A 22,412-nucleotide genomic window follows, 5' to 3' on the forward strand; every position below is an offset into this window, starting at 1 on the left:
TGCCATGCTGAAGCTGAATCATCTCTTACAGATTATCATAGATATTTTTTTACTGAAAGGGCGGTGAATTGCTATGCATGCTTTCACCACAAATGTGTATAACATACATACTTGACGCTGCATCCAGATAGATAAGTTGTGGAGGATCACTTGCATGAATTTGGTAGCTGATTTATAAAATTCTGAGAGATACTAGCTGATTAACAGAAATCTCTGAAGTAAGAGGAAATAAATCAACAAGTCTAAATAATACATTTTGAAGTCTGGGCACAGCTTTTCCAGACAGGAAGCAGATGAACAAATGGCTTTATCCTAAATCCTGACTCATATAACATCATTCAGAAATACTGCAGTATAACTTAACACACAAATAATGTAGTGGCACAGAGGAGCCATACTAGTATTATGTTTCTGCAATGTTCAACTTCTAGACCATTATTTTAGGTGTAAAGCAAATAACCAGACTTTAGAGAAGAACAGAAAATTTAATCTGGAAGTAACAAAGATATTTATAAACGGTAAAAATCAAGCAGCAAAGGAATGACTTAATTTTTAAGATGGATATGATTCCCTTTAATTATTCTATTTGTAAATCAATGAACAATATTGATCTTAACCCAGCAGCTCTATAAGCTTTATAAGCAATTATTAAAACAGATAAGTACTTTTAGTTTGCTTCTTCTTACAGGGCATAGAGCACAGCATTTATCACAACAATTTTCTATCTATCTGCTGATATTTCTATATTACAGTTGTCTTTGCCTCAGCTCAATATACTTCAAACAACATAAACACATTCTACAAAAAGAATCACTTTCCTACCTTCCTGCCACTTCCAAATGGTAATGGTATGTTCAGGATCGAGCCCTACAGAGAGCAGCAGTTTGCCAGTGGCACTGAAACTGACTGAGCAAACTCCCTTTGAATGGTAGCACCGCAGTACTGATAATGTCTGTTTGTTCATTGCATCCCACACATGAATAGAAGGAGCTGTAGCTACACAAACATATAAAAAAAAATATATTAATTAGTGTACATTTTAACAGTGTGTAATGATTTTCTTTCTGAAATATATATATATTTTTAATAAGACAAAAAAAAAATTCTTATCAGACAAAAAGAAAGTAAGAAAAGAAAGATTTTGGCCTCCCTTTGAAAACCAATTTCATGCCAACAGGTTCCTTAAGCCAGGACTAAAATGTTGATCTCATTACGAGAGATATAAACATTGCTTAATGTTTTATTGGACTTACAAAGCTCTGCAAAAGCTTTTAACGAAAGCTATCTTCTCCTTTTTTTTATTCTAGAAATACTCAGCTCAACATGCTATCTCATGCCTCTACAAATAGTGAGTAGACCATCAGGAACGTAATTTCTATGTAGGGCTTTTGAACAACTGATAGATTCTGAGAAATCAGTTCACAGCGCAAGACCAAAATCTCCTTTTCTACAAAATGGCCATCTGTCTGAAATGCATGCTCTCTTGGGAGAACATCAACTGAGTTTGCTCACTGAAGTAGAAGAACTAGGGTATTTAACTCAGTTTGTATTGCTTAGACCGCAAGCTCCGCAGTTAGAACCATCTTTCCATACTACTGATGTATGATGTATTTCTAATATGATGACAGCTAGTGTTTTTCTCCAAATGTAATGCCTTTTCTGAAGATCTTACAATCTAATTGTAATTCGTAATCTCTGAGAAGCATCCATGGCATCTCCAGGATGCTAAGAGTCTCTCTGAAACCTCTTCTAATCTCAAAGAAATCTGCAGATCTGGAAGGTTACCGGTTGCTATCTAAGACCCAGATTCATGGAAGAACATTTCTGCTCCTGACTACGCATTTGTAATTAGCTAAATCTAGCCTCCCAAAGGCACTCATATAATGAGAAAAGTCCCTGTGTGCACTCTAGGTAAAATTTTAGTCACATGAAACCAAGTTTTTGAGCATAATTCCACATCTATTGCCAAACAGTCTTTAAGACAGTGTCTTAATTTCTCCTGTTCCCCACAATTTTTTCCTGTGACACCAACATTCATCTATCATTACTATTTGAGAAGTACTACATAATATGCCATTAAAACAGAAAGGGCAAGGTTTGTCAATAATTGTCATGCCACAAAACAAGCTCCCTGCTGTCCTCACAGAACCTTAAGTTCCTTTAAGTCTACAATCTGTTTTTTCTTTTTTTTTTCCCTTTCAGCAATCCCTTTGGTAACACATGATATTGCCCTTGACCTCCCATTTAACCTCAACTGAATTTTCTTCTAGGTTGGCAGACAAAAACCTTCACTTAGATTGCCTAAATAACAACTGAATAAATTTTCAGAGAAAGACTTGAAGTGTGGAGAGCATTGACTTGAGTCTTCCTACTTGACTTTGTTCTTCTGTAAGTCTCTGACTTTACCTCGTGTTCTGCTTGCGGAATAATCAAGTTGCTCAAAAACTCCTCTCTAAAAGACAGATTTTCTAAGGTGTGTTTTCCTTATGGTAGAAGTTAAATAAAGCTAGCATGGGCTGACAGGACAAAAAATATCTTCAATAAGATGAAATAAAATCAATACCAAGACATTATGAAACTTAATTTGCCAGCCTAGCCCATGACAAACATCACTGCTTCAAGAACACTTGAATCACTGCAGAAAACCGTATCTAGGAAAGTTATTGAGAGGAAGGGTGCCAAATATCCATCAATAAATTTCAAGTGAAATAATCTGTATCTTCATAATGAAAGCAACCAGCAGCTTGGATTCCAGACTAATGGTTCCGTAAAGAAGAAAAAATAAGAGTATTGGTTTCAGGCAGTGACAACAGAATTAAGTAATATACACAAGCCCAAAGCAAAGTTGCAATAGGAAAACAGCAAGTGAGAAGGAAAGTCTCCAAGCATTATATGCAGCAATAGAGATATTCTTTTACATTAAAAAACTGTATCACCACTGCTTACTATATACAATTTAAAAGTGTAGGAAAAGGTACCTATATTCTTCCTCCCATCCTTTGAGCAAGCACAATTTGGCATATTTAAAAGAAGTCAACACACATTAAGAATGCCAATGTACATCTGTTCTTCAAGGAACAAGCTTTAGATGCACATGAAGATTATTTTACTCTCTAGGTAGACATTAACACATATTTATGCATCTCTGAAGATATATCATAAGACAATTATGGCTGCCCAACAATGAACTCAGTCACACATGGTGGTGATGATTTCTTAAGGTTACATTTGAAAAAACACACACTAATAAAAATAACTCAGTCAAGACTGTCAAACTGTCAAAGACCCAAAATGATACATTAAAAACTGACACAATAAAAAGCATTTTGGATAAGTGGTAATACGTGCATGACAATCATACATAAATGTGAAAGGTGATTGCTTTATTCACTCAGTCACGTAGGCCTCCTCAATAGAATTTATGTTGAAAATGTGTAATTAAAACTATATTCAATTAAGTCTCTAAAACAACTGTTAATGGTCAGCCCCAACATGACTAGAAAACCTGTAAACATCCAGAGGAATGCTACAATAGCAGTATGTATTAGAACTCACTAATCACCGGGCAATGTGAAGGGAATGTGTTACAACAAAATAAGTATTGTGTTCTAACATCTTGATTTTTAATGTTCTAATATCTACAATTTGCTGAGATATTGTTGTTTATATTCAGTGCTAACAGTACAGGGTTTTAATAAACTAAAATGAATTCATGTCATTTATTGCTCTATAAAATTGTAGATGGCTACTAGATAGGCTAACTACACCTGAAGATGTTAAAATTTTATTTCCCTTACCTGACATATCTGCTGAGTCTCCTGTAATGGAAAAGCAGCAGAAAAATAATTAGATCAGAAATAAGATAAGTGCTAAAGAAAATATATGCCATATTTAGTGTAATTTCTTAACACACACTTTGATGTCAACTCCTTGCATTGCAGCAGCATCAACACTGCGTTTCATGTTAAAGATGAAAAATTACTGTTAACTGGTGGTCACACTGGAAATATGAATTAGTAGAGTGGATATGATTTTATTTCTATTTTGATTTACAACACAATTAACTTTATTTTGCTGTATGAGGGCTGCTCTGAAAGTAGTGCCTCCTAGTTTATTATGTTGGCCCACAACATAAGAGGTGGATGTCGCTGGTGCAGCAGTAGAGGCTGCATCTTCCCATCCTTATTCCGTTAAATTTTATTGCCATGTGACAGATGGCAGCAGAAGGGAAGTGAGGCAATGGGTGTTGTGTCTCAGCAGTGGTGGCACGCACACAGCCATGCACAGCTGTTACACCATGACATGAAGAGCATCTCTATCAGTTTGTCCACACGAATTGGTAGATTATATCCAGGGAGCTGGACATCAGCTTCAGTGTGCTGGAAACAATGGTGGCAATGTTGGAATATTGCAAAATATACAGCACAGGGTCCCCTAAATGTTCACAAAGAAAGTATGCAAGCTTGTCAAGACCTTTTAAACCAATGCAAGTCTGAAGGTGACAGCTTTCTGGATAACATTATTACTGGTGACAAGACACCACTGTGAACTGGAATCAAAGCAGCAGTCCATGATGTGGCAATACAGGAATTTGCACTGAAGAAAAGGTTTAAGTGCAGATTTTTATGAGCATGACATGCAGGCTCTTGTTCATTGCTAGTGAAAACGCATAGCTAATGGTGGTGACTATGTTGAAAAACAGTGTTTTGTAGCTAAGAATTTGCTCTACCAAATAACGCTCATGCTCTATGTATCCACTGTAGTTTCCATGGAAATAAATAGGAGACATTACTTTTGGAACAACCTACTTACTTTAAGTCTCTCTTTGCCAAACTCTAAATAAAAAAAACCTCCCGTATATGTTACTGATATCTTAAGAAACTAAGTGGAAAAAATGCCATTTACTATTCTGCTAATAAGTAGTGTTTGACTCTGATCTCACAAGCGGCAAATACACTCAATGATCTTCTATAGGAGAGGTAAGAAATCAGGATTATTGGTTCAGATATTGGGAAATACTACGGAAATGCTACACAAGAGCATTACAGTTTAGAAATGCTTGAAGTTAGTATCTCTGTAAATTTTTGAAGGTTTAAATCATGATAGTGAAGCTGTTTATGTCAGTCATATCAGTGGGACAAGTAGCAGCAGTTTAATAAGTACTTCATGAAATTTGTACATCTTAATGTCTGTCTGCAATTTAAAAAACAAGTGCTGGAAGGTATTTTAATGCCATTTTATTTTTCTAGACATAACTTTTTTCTTACAAAGAATTCTGTAGTTACTTTTCAAGTGTCATCATCTGCTCTTGATTTATATCCTTTAATTCACATTATGAATGAACTGAAATTGTTCTACAGGTAGTTGATGTAAAAATGACTATGGCATAAAAAACCATTAAGGATCCCATGCTTCTTCTTGGGTAAAATGAACACTGAATAAAGTGATTCATGAAAAGAATAGATTTTCACAATATTAGGGCATTATTCCCATATATTCTACCCTACGGAATAACAAACAGGGCTAGCGTAAGAAATCTGCTGAAGAAACAAATGGAGTCCTAAGACAAAAACAAACAAAAAAAATCTATATTCCTGCAAATATTCTTTGCAATCAAACCATAGGCAAAAATCTGCAGAGAACTATTTCTGTATAAATTATTACAATTTCTTTAAATTGATGTGGCAGGAAAGTCAAAGAAATTTAGTTTAGCAAAGCTATTAGTATCATTAGTGAGTCAGTTTTAATGAAATACACACTTAAAAATCCAAAAGATGCAGGAAAGAAGGTAAGAAGCTCTGCCAAACTGACTAGATCTAGATGTAAAACTAGAAAAAAAAAAATACATGGGAAAAAAAACAAGCTGTTTTTGATTAAGTAATGATATTTTGTGTGTGTTCTATGCACTAAGGAAAATAACGTATGCTTCAACTTGCCAAGAAACAACTGCAAGTATAGAAAAAAATTCTGTTCATCTGAAAAAAAGGGGTATTAGTCGAGCTATGCAAATACAGGTAGTGTGGGTTTTTTTTTTGCCTTTTTTGTTGTTGTTGAGCTCATAGATTAGATCAATTGCAATGTTACCATGAAATTTCACTCTTTTCTCCAAAAATCTACATTTATCTGTAGGGATTAATAGGGCTTGGTTTCTGTATAAATTCTTACAGCTATGCATTATCGAAACTCTGATTAAACGCCCTACGTAATGAAACAACTAATTTAAGTATTCTGGTTTAACACAAGCTGATAAATAAATACAGAGTAATATAATGGGGCTTAAGATTTCCCAACAAATATCTCTTTCATAATACTACAAACAGAAGATAAGCTTCATCTTTCAAACAGCAATGTTTTTCTTTAATTTATTAAATTATACACAAACATATAAAGAGGACAGGTAACTGAGTAACACTCATACAAACGGAGATAGCATAATCAAATACTTTTGTGAATTATCATGAACTCACAAGGCCTAAATGCATGCTCTTATGTTAGTTTCTTTTTACAAAAATACAAACATACCTACTTGGCCAGTTGCCACTATGTTGGTAAACTTGGGGTGCTGATTTACAGTGAGGCACAAAATATCATCATTATGTTCTTGGTAAAAAGACTGAGAACCTAGAATAATAATAATAAAAAAAATAATCCAGCTTTAATTAAAACATTTACACACATACAGACATCTACAGTGTTTGAAAACTTCATATTTGTTACAGAAAAGTATTAATTATGGCAATGTTACAATTTGGAGCTTAACTCAGAAAACTCTGTTTGTTTTTTTTTTTAATCTCAATTTTAGTACATAATACTCAGTAATTCTTTAGACGTTTTCTTTGTCAAGTTGCTGAAACATCACAGAAACAAATGGTATTGTGTTTTTAAAAGGTCTGTTTTATCTGAACTAAATTGCATATAGTAAACAATGTGATGCGGAGGACTAAAAAATGAAACAAACAAATTGAAAAAAAAATTCAGATTTAGAAAATATTAAACCGCACTGTACAAAAGTTCTAGTTTCTAGGATAATTTTGGCAGGCAAGTTCCAAAAAGCTCACACCAAAATAATCAAATCTTTACTTTCTGCAAAATTCAGTACCCAGAAATATTTAAATACATAAAACTTGCTTATGCAGATACTATTTATTATCTCCACAGGTGGTAAATAAAAACATTAGTTTTTCCACTTAAACTTATTAGATTTAAATACTACCAATAATTTCATAAGGTCTAGCATGATATGCAAGAAGAAATACTATTCTTGACTGGGTTTTCTCCTACCTGTTGCCACATTATACAAGATCCCAATAGATGCAGTATGATAGATAACATCAGCACCATCATTCAAATAATGCACATTGTTCCGGCAGTCCTTGCCTCGGTACCCAAACACCAGCTCCAAAATTAGGTCCTAAGAAAGACATTTAACTACATCAATCAAAATCCTAAAGCAACTGTAAAATTTACAATGTTTTTTAGGATTTTATTTTTGAAATATGTCCTGATGAGGTAACGGAAAAGGAGTTGAATGATGTCTCAAACCAACAGAAATTAGGGTCTTGCCTTTTTTTGTCAAACACTGATCTGCAACTTAGTTCTAGTTGCCAATTGCAAGTGCTGAAGTACAACCTAAAACTTCTATAACACTGATGGCAAAAGGTCATTTTGTACTCTAAAACAAACATTTTGTTTCAAGTTGTAAAAAATATTTCAGTTGACATGAATAATTGCATATTTCACAGTTAGGTGAAATTTCTACTTCAGATTAACCAAAGGTGAGTTTTTGCATTGGTTATGCACAAGAAAAAACAGGTGTTGGAGCCAAAGGTATCATTAATTTTAAGCTTTTTTTTTTTTAAACACAACTGTTAACAGTAATAAACAATTATCTAGATAAGACATAGTGCTTTCTACATATTGCACGTTAAAAAGATCAATGTGCTTTTTCTTACCTCTATAGGTCTCTTTTTTTTCCCAACGTTATTTGTTTGAAGTTTCTCAGGCTGTGGCAATGCCCTACTAACTGGTGGTCTGAAATAAAGAACTGTGAATAAGAGAAGGCTGTCCGTCACCCATTCCATACTAACACAATACCTTCTAACCTGCTACTGCATATGGAAAATGTCTAGCATCATCTCGCTTAACTGACATTTGTGTTCATCTTTAAAAGATGCTTCTGTCAAAATAAAAAAAAACATGCCTGACTTCAGAAATATTGAACGCACTACATTGCCTGACAATTCTTCCAACAATCCATGAGATAAATGCAAAAATTTGTTTTTCAACAAATGGCAACCGATAGATTTTAATTGCATATTCTTATATTACTTCCATCTTCCCCATGGCTGTTTTATCTAAATACTTGACATCATCATTCCTTTTTCCCACAATTCTTCAGTAGGATCTATTTTTTCTTATTATAATTGTTCATAAGGAACTCCAGGTACAACTGCCCATTCGTTCTTACAGAAACAAATGCAAGTTATTCCAACATTCAGAAGTAAATCATCACCATGCAAATGCATGAATATTAGCATTAACTTATGTTCCACTGTTCTGAAAAGTCCAGATTTAAGAAATGTCAAATAAATATGCCTGATACAGATCTATAGCATCTTTCAGATAATGTTGAACTGCTTATACCCAAAGAAATAAATAAATTTTGTTGATCAAAGCCAGACAGTTGTTTCTGTTTTGCAGGAGCAATTGTTATTGACTATTGATGAAATAAACATGGCTATGTAAAGAAACCGAGAGAGAGACCCTTGAGAGGAACAATTCATATAAAAATAAAATCTAATGATAGATTCCATGAACTTCAGATTATTTAAGCCAGAAGGCAGTGTGATAACCTGATATCATACATAAATCAACACATCAACTCTCTTCAATACTCCCTTTTTAGTACGAATTTATCCTTTAATTCCATCTTTGTTCAAGTGATGACTTTGATGCAATTAAGCACCATACCTTTTCTAACAATAACAGATGATGGTTTTTCGATATCAATTTTGAGCTAAAAAATACTATTTCAATTATCCAAATAAAATACCATTGTCTGAGATGTATCATATTCCCCCACTTTCTCTGCCCAATCTGAGTATAATTCATAGGTTTATTGCATCACAAATCAAAACAATTGTACATATAACACAAATTATATTGCAGCTACAAATCGTGTTCCGTGATACTTCAGTTACTTCCACTATACGTAGAAGCCTGTAAATGCCTACAAAAAAAAATTTCAAAAGAAAACCAGGTGACAAAGTATCATTGAAGGTTTGTAACACCCAAACACAATCAATTTTTTAAAAACTGGCTACTGTGTGAAATACAGCCTGAAAGAGACCCGTACAATATTTAATTCAGTGACATAAATCTATATTTTATAAAACGTAAAATCTTAAAAATAGAAAATCCAAATCCATATATAAAAGAAAATATTATTTTACACTAGATAACTAACACGTGTCTTTTCACAGGGAAGGCATATAGGTTGTATTAAAAAAATTCTACCTTATTTTAATGGATTAAATACTTAAAGATGAAAAGATAGAAAATTCAGGCCGTGACAGAAAATTACTAAGTCTCATGTTTCGTACTGCATTTCATTTTTAATATTAATAAATAAGTGCAAGTTTTATTAAGAACGGAAAACAGAACACTAATTGAAATATAGAGAAATATATCTAGATGTAGATGTCTACCACATACAGCAATGCAGGTCATAAAACAAGCCCAACATGCTCATGTACAAAAGGTATCTTACTCAGATAGAAATATCAAAAGATAACAGGAATGCAAGAATTTTCTTGACAAATGCTAACACAAAAGTGCTTCCTTAAAAACACATAATGTTGATTATAAATCCTTTTTTAAACTAAGCAAACACAACATGTACCTCTCTCCTTTCAAACATGAACATCATGAATAATGTTGAAATGTTGTAAATTGATCCTACTACCAGTGATTTTTTTGGTCCTAACCATTAGATTCCTCCAGATTTGGAAGGAGGAATCTTATCTATGATAACTAAGTTTCAACATTCACTAATCTCTCGCTGTTATTTTATCTCCTCTTCCATCCCATGCTGCAACTGTAAAACTGAATAGCAAGAAGAGTACGGGGCTCCAGAAATACATAACCTCACACTGTTTGTTGTGCATGGAAATTCTGCCTGCCTGTCGCAGAACTGTGCACTCAAAAATGTTTCTAGAGAAAGAAATCCGAGAAGTTGAAAAAGATATACTCCTCTTACAGTTCCAGAAAGTCTTCTTATCTGAGAGAGAAAGAGTAATTTCTGATGTTTATCAGATAGCATGGAAATCTTTGAGTGTGGTGTCCTTTAGATTATATTGCAGCCAGTTAGGGTTAGATTAGGGTTAGGGCTACTTCCCAGTAAAGAAAGTAGTAAAAGCTGTAAGGACATCGTTCAGTCACAGGTTAATGTTACTGGAAGTGAAACGAGTGGTACTCAAGATTTTTCTGCTGCTTGCACCTAGAATGTGGAATTTTTCTAACATTTGCTGTTTACTAATTCCTCGGGATAGAATAGAAGAAGTATTTCATATTTTGCAACTGCTTGTAAAGACCACCTATACTTAAAGGATCTACAGCTAGACAGACACAAATGCAGGCTGATAGTCATCCTTAGCGAACCATCAAAGTTGGTACATTAACATTTCTACATTAACATAAGAAAGAATGAAATAAAGTTGAAAAAAAGTTGGCTAGACTATTTATACTCAGTTGCAATTCTCTTAAGCAATTAAAAAAATTATTCAAGTTCCCATCTATGAAACACTAACTGTAGTGTTTAAAAATACAAACTATAAACACGGATGTATTTTCCCTGTAATTAAGTTTCAGAGTGAGAACCTGTGTACTTAAAAGCAGGAATGTTGAAGAATATCAGAATACATTTTCCAAATGCTTTTCTAAAGTTGCAAAAGCTATTTTTCATTTATTATTTTTAAGTACAGAGAAGCAACTCATTTCATACAAAATATACAGTGCTCAAGTATTTGCATGTAGAAGATAGGCTGCATGCTCATATAGTGATATGCAAAAGAGGGGAGGGAGAACAGGAAAAACATTTGGGAGTGAATGCACATATGGATGGGGTCAGTTTGAATGTGTCGAGGGAGAACTCCAGCCATCTATCACAGAGGAAATAAATACCTTGATACTGGCACTTTATTTTCAACATGAAAATAGAATTCATATTTATACATTAGCATTTCTTTTTAGGAGACTGTTTTTGTTTCTTTGTTTACAAAAAAAAAAACCAAACCAGAAGCAATTTGAAGCAGCTCATGAAAAAAATACTGCTACCCACTAGTCCTGCATTGTATCTTATTTCCTATATTCATTACTGATATCATTTCCAAAGTTTTTAACAGAATAAAGAATGGTTGCTTGAATTTTCCTTCACTGTAGTCACCATAGAATGTGACTGATTCTTAGAGGTCCATGGTAACTCTCAATGTCAGTTAAGACATTTGTTTATCTTTGAAAATTAAATTGTTATTACAGTGTTAGGGGGCACAGTTTCATAGAGCTAATTACAGCTGCTGGTACACCTGAAACATTCTCTTCCTGTGAATATCATCATAGCTACGCTTTGTATTTAGGTGACTGGCGTAGAATTGAGCAACTGATTTTGCAATTGCATTCAGCACAGTGACTCTCACTGCCCTCCCATGCATACCAACAAGTATGAAATAGGTAATGAATTTTATAAGAATGAGCTTCTACAATTACTCTTGGTAACATTTTCAGTCACTTGTGAAACTTAAGAGATCCAAATTCTATTAGAAGATACTGAAATCTAGTAGCTTATAAATAACGTTCCTTACAATGAATAGTCATAATGATTTCCACAATCTTGCGTGTAGTAAGTGCCTTTTTGTATACAATCATGCACATATAGGTAATTTAATACTTAGATATTAAGCAATAACTACAAATTGGCATGTCTACTTGTCCAAACAAGCATAAGACAATTCACATTTGAGATAGAGAGCAGTCCACTAGGAACTAGTCTGAGTACTGATCTATATATGTTAAAAAAAAAAAATCACAAATTATTATTTATAAAACATAGAAAAGTTTAATGGTCCCTATAGTTAATTTTATATTAGTGGGTAAAGAACTATCCAGTTTATTATATACAACAGAACTATAATGCATACATATAAACCTAAAATTTGTAAGTAATAATATTCTGAAGGTGCATGGAATAGCACCCAACATGAGAGATGGCTTCTCAAGGAAAATGAGAAATGACAGTACAATATGGTGTAGACAGCAAAATAAAAGCATTACCTGGAACCTCTTTTCAGCAGCAGGTAGGAAAGAGAAAAGGATTACTTATAAAAGTTTGGCAGAAAGCTAACTTCAGTGCTAATGTCAGTGAATAATTCAATAAATAATTATTACTAATTTTCTGGTTTATTTACTTTTTTTATACAAGGAAATTACAACTTAATGTGCTGTGCAGGTTTTGTTTTGTTTTTTATCAGTAAGAAAAATTCAGATCATTTCAATAGGTATTATGAACATATACTGCCATGAGAATATAACTCTTAGGAACACTTCCTACTGCAAACTGAAAAAGAAAGCAGAAGCATATCCGAAACCTCTGAAGTGTATGAAGCACTTAAATAGTTGGCAAACACAACACTTGAATATCACAAAGAAGGGTTTTGCAGGATTAACCTCCTTGAAAGAGCTCAAAAATAGAACAGTCAACTCACTACTGAAGACAGATGTTCAAGTTCAATCATAAAAATATGTTCAGTTATACTAAAATACGATTGTCTCAGCTAGTGAAAGTGTGGGGGATACTGATCACTGCCGATCTATAGTTACTGTATTTTTTTCCACAATTACTTAATTCACTTTATGTTGACTGAAGATATTCGGCCATACATTTCACCAACTTTTTGCACTGGGTGATTTCTTCCAGTCATTTATGATTCATATGAGTCTATACAGACTACTTGCATCTGTACTATGCTTTTCATCAGTCTGATTAGCAGGTACCCTTGTTTTGATTTGCTTCTAAGTAATTTAGCTGCAGAAATTTCAGTGTTTTTAACCTCAAGGCTTAATTGCTGGCACTAATGCACATTCTGATGTCAATGTGAATGTGTGAGCTGCCCAAGTTCCGATAAAACAATCCTTATTTCAGTAGCTTCCTCTCTTTCATTCCCTCAGAAGAACAATGTAAGTTTATTTATTGTCTTTTTCAGGTCAAAATGAATTCTACATGTGGGTCAGTTTGTAAACAGTCAAATACAAAAAAACACCTCAGGACAAAAAGAAAAAAAGAAAAAAAAAAAGAAGCAATTTTGCCACAATGCCTGGCTTTGGATTGCACCGGGTGTAGATGCAAAGTAGCTAAAAAAAATATTTTGAAAGATATTTGACATGTGGATCTTCCCAGATAAGAGAGCTCAGCCCAGGGACTAAGAAATGATATGTACTATGAACACATGATAATGGTAACAGTGAGAGAAACACTTTAAATGTTTAAGTAGCTGACAAATCTTTGGTAAATTTATTTTAAAAAATTAAATCTGAATTCCCTGTTTAGTTTTTGAGATCTCGTGGTACAAGCATTCTTATATAAGTCATATTGATCACAGTATCCTCTCTTTGACAGTAAAAAAGAGAGAACACTTCAGGGAGGTTAAAAACAGCATAAGAATACAGTTATTTTCTCCAGGCTAATATACCAACTTCCAGAGGCTTTCAGGTCAAGGAATTGCTGAGCCAGAAGTGTTTTCAAAATTAACCATCCATGATGGGTTTTCCTTCTAAGCAATTTAACTAGCACAAAACCATATTTGGAAAAGAACTTTAACTAAAGGATAGAAACAGTTTTCTGATTTGTTTAATTATGCTGACAACCCACACAACATCATACAGACAGTAGACATTTTCAAATAAAAACATATCTTTCAATATTGCTATTCAAAAATTATAAATAATTCAAAGTATAAACTTAGATATGATTGGTGCCTGAAAGCCTACTACTTTTTTGTTTTGATAATAGTTAAAATAAATATTCCAATGTCAACAATACATATGATGACAATTTTATGAACAAAACGATGTAGAGTTACTGAAGCTGGCCTTAAGCAATAAATACCATAAGCAGACCTCAGTGTGACGCAACTCTGAATGAAATCTTGTTGTTTAGTATCTAGACCTTTTCCATAAAGTTTTGTGTGAAATTTAAAGCCTCAGCATATTTCTCTTTAGTATATTAACTTGTACAGCACCAGCATTTCTCATTTGCAAACAATATCCATGTAACAAACTCCTAAAAGTAAACAAGAAGTCACAGGAAGAGTCCGCTAGCGCAATCTTACCATAATTTTTTTTTTCAAATCACTGTATCGTACAATGAAGGAATGACAATTTAAGACTTAGAAAGAATGTCTCTCTAATCCACTCTTTTTTAATTTCAAAACTTCCAATAATGTGAAGATTCCTACACACCTACAGCACCAAATAAAAATAAGGGTTTCCAAATACGCAATGAAAAACAAGTTGAAGTAGATTTAAAGCTCATTTAGTCTGCAGTTCTACCACTATACTTATTAAAAAGAATGAAAGTTCGACACAATCGCTATTATCTTTCCATTAATACTCAGCATTATTAGGCCATATTAGAACAACTTAATGTCAGCTGTATTATTTTAAAGCTTGCATCTTCTCTGAACATTCATTCCTTTTAGCATTACAACTGACTAATCTAATTACCTTTTTTTTAATCACAGACACTATGCAGTAAAACAAATGGTTGTGCCTAAAGATTAAGACATGGTGTACAGCAAATTATTTCTTCCATTCATTTCTATATTAGTAAAATATTTTTATTTCTTCTTTATTTCAAGCAGCAGCAAAATCAGACTTAAAATTGTTAAGATTTCAAAAATATTTACCTAATGCTTTTCTTTAGAATACTGAATTGCATAGGAAAGATTTAAATTTTTAAAATGTCATGTTAAAAAATGGGAAAAAACATGACTGTTGTAAAAAAAATAATAAAGGCAATGACGCTTTAAAGTATGAGTTGATTCAGCCTACATCTCAAATTAATGTGTTAGCCATAAAAATGATTAATACAGAAAACTGTCCTCTCCGTGTGCTATTATGAAGGTGAAAACAAAATATTTCTTCGTTTCTGCTATTGCAAGAAAAAAAAAAAAGACGACAAGAGAAGAGAAAGCCCAGAAAACTGCGAACAGAAAACTACCTCTTAACAGAACAAAAATAATCCTTTATTCAGATTCTGGAAAAAGTATTTTCATTTTGAAGTGAAGGGTCACTGGACAATAATTATTATGATATGCTGACAGCAGAAATCTATAATTCACAGAGAAATTCCCTGCTTACCTGACTGCATAATTTTGTACCCTTCTTTGCTTAGTCTGCCTTTTTGACCCTAGAATTCTTTTATGTTATAACGCAGAGGTTTAGCAAAACAAATTGACATTGTTTTCATTTATCTTATCACATATATTTCCATTTTTGATAGACTAAACGGCCTAGACCTCTGATTTCCTATGTAATCGTACGTCTTACATCAAGGACATTATATAAAAGGTGAGATCAAGTTTTCGGCTTAATAATCAAACTAATTTTAGTGAATCAATTTTTGTTATCTAGTGGTGTCATTTATGACCAAACTCAGGCCACAGTCCAGGACTAGAGCAACCCACAGCCTCACAAATGTTTTTGTAAAGCAGAAGCAGAAGACCGAATTTTCAGGTATGTGTCTTCCTTTGATTTGACCTAACTCACTGAATACTCCGGATATGAAAAAAATCATAGTCGTAGTAGTCCTTCCCTCTTCCTTCTGTACAGAGGGAACTTCATTATTCAGCCACGTTTCATGAATTCCAATTAAGCCCTCCAGAATCTCAAAATGAGATGCCACAATCCCATGCAGTAACATTTTTGGTATGCTCTTTAAAGTCTACACAGACCTAGAGATTAATTACCTGGTAGTACCTATCCCTCTCTTCTCCCATAGAGCATTAAACTCTTCTTACACTCAGTAGTAAAACAAATAAACAAATGAACATTCTCAGAGGTATACACTAAATTTGTGTGCACCTGTGTTCCTTAGAGTACAAGGATTCAAAAGCTCTCTCTAATGTCAGGCAGTCAAGTGTAACAAGCCTACATCATGTGGAACGTCATTATCCACATTCTGAGCAAAAAGCCAAATACTCAGTTAACAAATAAAAAAAGAAGAAACACACTGTAAAGCTTAAACAGAAATGTTGACTTTACATTTAAACAATTTAAAAAGCATAAAATAGAAGTTGATACAACTTGCTAAATTTATGGTATGAGCTAAAATTTGGATGAAGATAGCTTTCTTAATTCTGTCTAGTTGACTGAAGAAGAATAAGTAGATATTAATGCAACTGCATTTCATTTGTATGATTTTATTTTGGAAACAGGGCCCATATAGCTACAAGACGTGTAGCTTCTTCTCTTTTAACTAATGTAGGTCTGTTCATCCCTGCAGTACAGGCTGTGTTTGGAGGAAAGGTGATCTTCTGCACAACAAATCTTTAGGCTGCAGAAGTGCCTGCTTTTGACTGTGATTCTGCGAAACTGAATATGTGCAAAAACTCATTACTTAATGCAAGCACATCAGAATAATGCTAGGTGGAGCTATCAGGTCAGATCCTTAAATATTATGTAATCATTAGCACAACGCTGCAGGGCAAGTTAGTAACATCGCTCTTCTCCCAGATGCTTTTTATTTTTCAGCTCCAGCACAGTGATGCAGACATGGTACAGACATTTCAGGTCTCTCTGCAACTTGTTCATTGCACTGTTTATTCCATGTTGGACCTCTACAATAGCACTGTCACATGGACATACAAAACTTCATAATAAACTAGTAGAGCTTCTAGCCACTATAGAGTACTGAGGAAGAGAGGATGCCATTTGATCATCTCCTTCCAACTATTCTATTTAGTGCCCACTCTTATTTACTCAGATTGAGCACTTTCTTTGCCTTATATGTCTCTTCTAACCAGTAACAAGCTACTATTTCATAGTAAAGTGTGAAAAAGTTCATTTCTATTTCAAAGTATAGCTTTATTTTCTCAAGCTGTCTTAAGTTTTTAAAATGTCTTGCACTCTGTGCAATTGAACTTACCTCACTACCCCCTGCCTTCATAGGAAGCAAAAGGGAAGGAATATAAAGTAAAATAAAAATTAGTATCTATGAAAATAGACCGAAGAGGACATTTACCAATCTTAAATAATTTCAGTAATCCAGAAGATAAAATGCATTCAGAAACCATATCATGCTTTTATTCTTCACAGAAATGTCTTTTCCCCTCCATGTGAAGTTTTAGGATCCAAAACTTTTAAATAATGAAAGCAACTGAGTCCTTTCATCAACTTTGATGCATTTTGAATCAGAAACTAGTTAATTTAATAAAAAATTAATATTCTACATGAAAATGAAAACCACAGCTCCATCAGTTTCAAGACACAATTGTTGAATGAAATACAAGTGGTTTATAGCTTCATTTTTAACATTATTAAATCACAGCTTTCTATAACAAAAGTAAATATAAATCCAAAATGTTTATATCATGCATATAATTTATTTTTTCATTTCCACATCAAAATCATCCAATTAATCAACAGAAAGACAACTTTTCATTTTAAATGTAAAATAGGGATCACGGCTTTATATGCATGCATTCCTTTCTTACTTCAGAGACAAAACCTAAAACAAAAGACAACAAAAACCCCACAAACATCAGGTTGCACTTCTCAGTGAGAGTGTCACATATCTGCCAGCTTCATTAAGGAAAGAGGCAATGCATCATAACATATCACCTCACATTCTTGCAGACTTCCCATCTGCTACTTCTCTATACACTCCCTTCTAGTTAAACTGCTTTGTATTTTCTGTACGCTTCTCTTCAATACTAGTGTTCCTTAATTGCCTTATTTCACACTTACTTTATGTGATGGTCTAACTTTATTCTGCTCCCCAACACTTCCTCTCTCTTCTAAACCATACACTAGTGAACCAGGTACAACTAACTAGCACGGTCTGTGGTAATAGAACAAGGGGAAAATAGTTTTGTCAAGCTCAAAGATTTAGGTAAGATATAAGGAAAAAGTCTTTTATAGTGAGGGTGGTGAGGCATTGGAACAGGTTCGCCTGTGATGTGCTTGATGCTCCATCTCTGAAGACTTTCTAAGCAAGGCCAGATAAAGCCTGGGCAACCCCATCTAGCTGTGCTATCCCTGTTCATTACAGGGGAGTTGGACTAGATGGCCTTCAGAGGTCCCTTCCAACTCTAAGGATTCTGCGAACTCCAAATCATGCAAAGCAATCAACTATATTTTCCAAGACATGAATAGAAACTGTAGAAACATAGCTGACAGAATTTTTCAAAGAAACGAATAAATGACAAGGAGATAGAAACATGATGTAATTTAGACAAGTTAGTCAACTCCACTTGTTGGCAAAACAAAAAACCTGAAAGTTGTCTTAAAATAAAACAATTGAACAAGTTCTTACCTACAGTGACATCACTAGCTATCACTTGCAAGTAGTAAAACTCAATAGTAGAGTAGTATCAAACAACAGCAAATGTTTCAATTCTACCTCAAGAAATTCCCCAAATATAATAAAGTACATATATCAATAGCAGTCTTTTCTTCTCTCTGAAGAGAAGATACAGCCTAGTTCTTAGCCATGTCAACTGATAAACACTTTTTTTCCAATATATTATTTCCATTCTTTTCATACATATCCCCTTCAGATGTATATACAATTCAACATGATTATATCTTACTATTAATTATCTTCCAGATTGCTTTCTTGTCTAGAATTATAATTTAGCGATTACCTTTCATCTAAGGTTGGCTCCTTTTGTTGTAGATGAGGCTTAATTCCAAACATTGGTCTAATGTTTGTTGATAAGGCTTTGATGGTGTAATTAATTTCATTTTCCCTTGTCACATCACTGTCATAACCTAAAAAAAAAAATAATCAATGTGAACAGAATCAAAACAAAGACAGAAAAAAAAAAAGATGCATAATTTGTACAGCTTTCACTGAAGCACAATTATTGCTTATTAAAAACAAATACAAAAAGGAAGGAAAGCAGCTGGGAATTGTGAATATTGTTAATGAAAACAATCTAAGAAATCAAATTGCCTACAATGTCCTTGGGGAACTACTAAGAAACATTCAAGTGACATTTGAAGCCATCCTATTTCTGTTTGCTTGGTTACTCAAGGTAATTAAAAAGCATCTGGCTACGTGACACCAGCAATTAGTTCTGGAAGATACAGCATCTGGTTGTTCTCAATTTCAGGATCTAGCCACAAGTTTCTAACAACTGGATAGAATCTAAAGTTCTGCACTGGGTTCCTACATAATGCTTAGGAATAGCCAGGTGTATCAAGATGATATTTGCTATATTTAGTATAGTAAACATGGTCAAAAGTTTAGTGACTGGGTTGCTACTCTTCATTTCATTCAAACAACAAAACTACTAATTATAACATTCTATGCATTTACCGTCTAACTGAAATTCTGAAATTAACAAGATATGATTAAGAGAAATTTTTATGGAAAATGTTGTCAATGTCTTTCTAAATAACGGACCTCTCTTTTTCTTAGAAAATATTTTGAACACATACCTTAAAAGGATTCTGTATAAAGCACTCGAGCACAGGTAAGCTCATTGGGCAAACCTGTGTTGACTGTTCATAGGCAGGAGCCAAACAAAAACTTAAGATTGACATTTTTGATTCAGAAAGCTACAGTTTCCCATACTTGTTCAAATATTTAAACTTTCTCTTTGGTCATCTAGTAGATTTCAGTGAAAACTGAAGTTTACGTACTACACAAAATTATTTGATGATTAGCAAGACGAGTTTAAAAATGTTTAAGGAGTCTACAAAGAAGGAAAACTGCGCTTTGGAGGAGAGAAGTGGCTCATGAGCCCTTGGAGTTACACATGTGAAAGGAAAAGTTAAGCATGGCAAAAACATGATAATTTTATAAAAAAAAAATCAGTATGTTATCAATGTTATAATTTTGCAATAGACTAAATTATACAACGTGAACATTAGTCTACCTCAGATTATGATGTTTTTATACTATGGAAATATGGAAAAAGATCAATATATGATGTTGTGTTGTATGGATTTCAACATAATTTCATCATAAATAATGTCCAAATCTAAACTGTTAGAAATTTATTTTTTAGTATAGAGATTTGGAAGCTAACTATAATTAGCACAATATTTTTAATTTTATGGATGTCAAGATTCTCTTTATACATTCTAACTCTAAGCAGCACATCAAATTTCTCCATTATCATTTTCTTTACAACACACTCTTTTCCTCAGAGAAGTTTTCTTAATGTTTTTGAAGTATCTTCACTATTATTACAACAATCACATGAAAAAGCTATTTCTAAATAATCCAGCATAATCCAGCCCGTACATTATTACTGACCTCCATCTTCTTCAGAATCTAGGTCAGATTCCTCACTGTCACACTGTCGGCTATCCCGATGTCCTTCCATCTCGTAAGTCCACAGCATTAAAGATGTGTCTGCTCCTCCAACAGTGACCAACAAACTGTCATCATAGGTCCAACGGACATTTGTTACATGGGTACTGTGAGCAACGTATCTCTTAAATTTTCCAAATTTTCCCTAGGGGAAAAAAAAGGACAGACGAAAAAATTAACCTGTCTACTTGATCAAATCAAAACAAGTTGCCAGTGCATCTTTGTCCAATACCATGTACTTAACTTCTCCACTTCATGTTTTATCCATTTTGCATTTGTATTACATGATTTGGCAAGTTCCTTTTCTCTAGCAAAGTTATGAAAAGCAACCATATTTCTATGGCAAGCATCTATGAATTTTTATTAAGAGATTCCACCAATAAACGCTGCATTGTGTGTTGTAAGAGGAAAGATAACAATCAGATTAAGAAAAAAAACCCACACAGAATATTTTGGGTAAATGCCTATGCATTTGGTAAAATATTTAAAATTGAAGAAATATTTACTGACAAAGTAACAAATATATGGGAAAACTGAAAAAGTACTCAAAACGCAATATAAGTATCCTTCCAGAATGACTTTGCTATGTTGAGTGGTTAAATAATGTTAATGATTCTCATTTTAGGGAAGAAAAGACTGTGATGGGACAGAATGGGGATCTATAAAATCATGAATGATATCAAAATAAAAAAAGAAAAAAATAAAAAAGAACTGTTCATTGTCTTACGAAGACCGTAAGGGGCTAAAAATACAACAATGAAACCACACTGTGGATACTAAGGCCGAATATATTACTGGAAAGTGACTGGCCAATAAAATGCTAGAATTTGAGAGAGTATCACTACATATCTGTCACGTTTTTATATTTTGTCTACACAGCTGTCACTGTCAGTGATTGGATACAGTGTGGTGGCTCTTTAGTCTGACCTGGAATAGTCATTCTCAGTAACTGACAGGTTAATCATTGCAAATTTGAAACACTCAGTAACTTCCCTCAATCATCAGGACAAAATTCTAAAAGCACTATTTTGTTCCCAAAGATCAGTATTTACATTTTTATAAATAATTAAAAAAGGTAGTTTAATTGACCAATCTTCTACATGCACAGCTGAAAACTACTTACTTTAGCAGGGTAACGAAACAGTTTCACAAATCCAAAATCATCTCCTGTGGCTAATACTTTACTATCACTAGTGAGGCATGAAGCAGTTACATCTGTGACTTCACCAATTATTGGCCAGATTCCTTCACAGCAAGAGCCCAAAACACTTGTCCATGATGCCCAGCCAATCTTTTCTACCTATAAAAACAACCTGTTTGAGACAGAGCATGCTTCTTCCTAAGCAGTCTTCTTCCATATCTGATTTCAATAAAAAGTCCTTGCCATCTAAAAGATAATATTTTAATATTAACCACTAATTTTATTCAAAATTTCATTTAAGAGCCTTAAATTTATTAAACAGCCACAAAATCTGTGGATGTGCTATTTAAAAAATTACCTTAGTTGTCATTTTAGCCTAGAAAAAGCAAATTACATTTTTCAGCGCTACTTTTCAACCTCATAGAAACCATTACTTTGAAAATTATACTTTTTCACTCTCAGTTCTCTAATAATACTCTATATCTGAGAAAATGAAATACATCTATAACATAATAAACTTAACTACATACATTATGTATACTACATTGTTATATAAAGAAAGATAAGAGGTCTTTCAAAACAAGTTTAAAGGCTAGGCATTCTGCAGTAGGTTTTCAAATGCCTTTAGGTGCTAACAGAAGCATATCAGATTTTCACAAGCGCACAAGTCAGTCA

At 33.5% G+C, this 22,412-nt stretch overlaps 1 protein-coding gene across 4 annotated transcripts in view; it reads right to left on the reverse strand.

Moving 5' to 3' along the window:
• The window catches only part of EML5 (EMAP like 5), a 101,484-nt gene that overhangs the window by 17,618 nt on the left and 61,454 nt on the right, over window positions 1-22,412 (reverse strand). For 2 of the 4 annotated variants that reach the window (XM_085225470.1, XM_085225469.1), the window contains exons 25-32: window positions 21,720-21,896; window positions 20,540-20,741; window positions 18,918-19,044; window positions 7,953-8,031; window positions 7,282-7,411; window positions 6,523-6,621; window positions 3,798-3,818; window positions 823-996 (exon numbers count right to left, since the gene is read on the reverse strand). In XM_085225470.1, the coding sequence (XP_085081596.1) occupies window positions 823-996; window positions 3,798-3,818; window positions 6,523-6,621; window positions 7,282-7,411; window positions 7,953-8,031; window positions 18,918-19,044; window positions 20,540-20,741; window positions 21,720-21,896 (1,009 nt within the window). The remainder of the gene's footprint in view (window positions 1-822; window positions 997-3,797; window positions 3,819-6,522; window positions 6,622-7,281; window positions 7,412-7,952; window positions 8,032-18,917; window positions 19,045-20,539; window positions 20,742-21,719; window positions 21,897-22,412) is intronic. The other 2 variants (XM_085225472.1, XM_085225471.1) reach the window with 2 other exon arrangements.

The sequence above is a fragment of the Meleagris gallopavo genome, chromosome 5 (genome assembly GCF_905368555.1).
Source record: "Meleagris gallopavo chromosome 5, MGAL_WU_HG_1.1, whole genome shotgun sequence".
Lineage (NCBI taxonomy): Eukaryota > Metazoa > Chordata > Aves > Galliformes > Phasianidae > Meleagris > Meleagris gallopavo.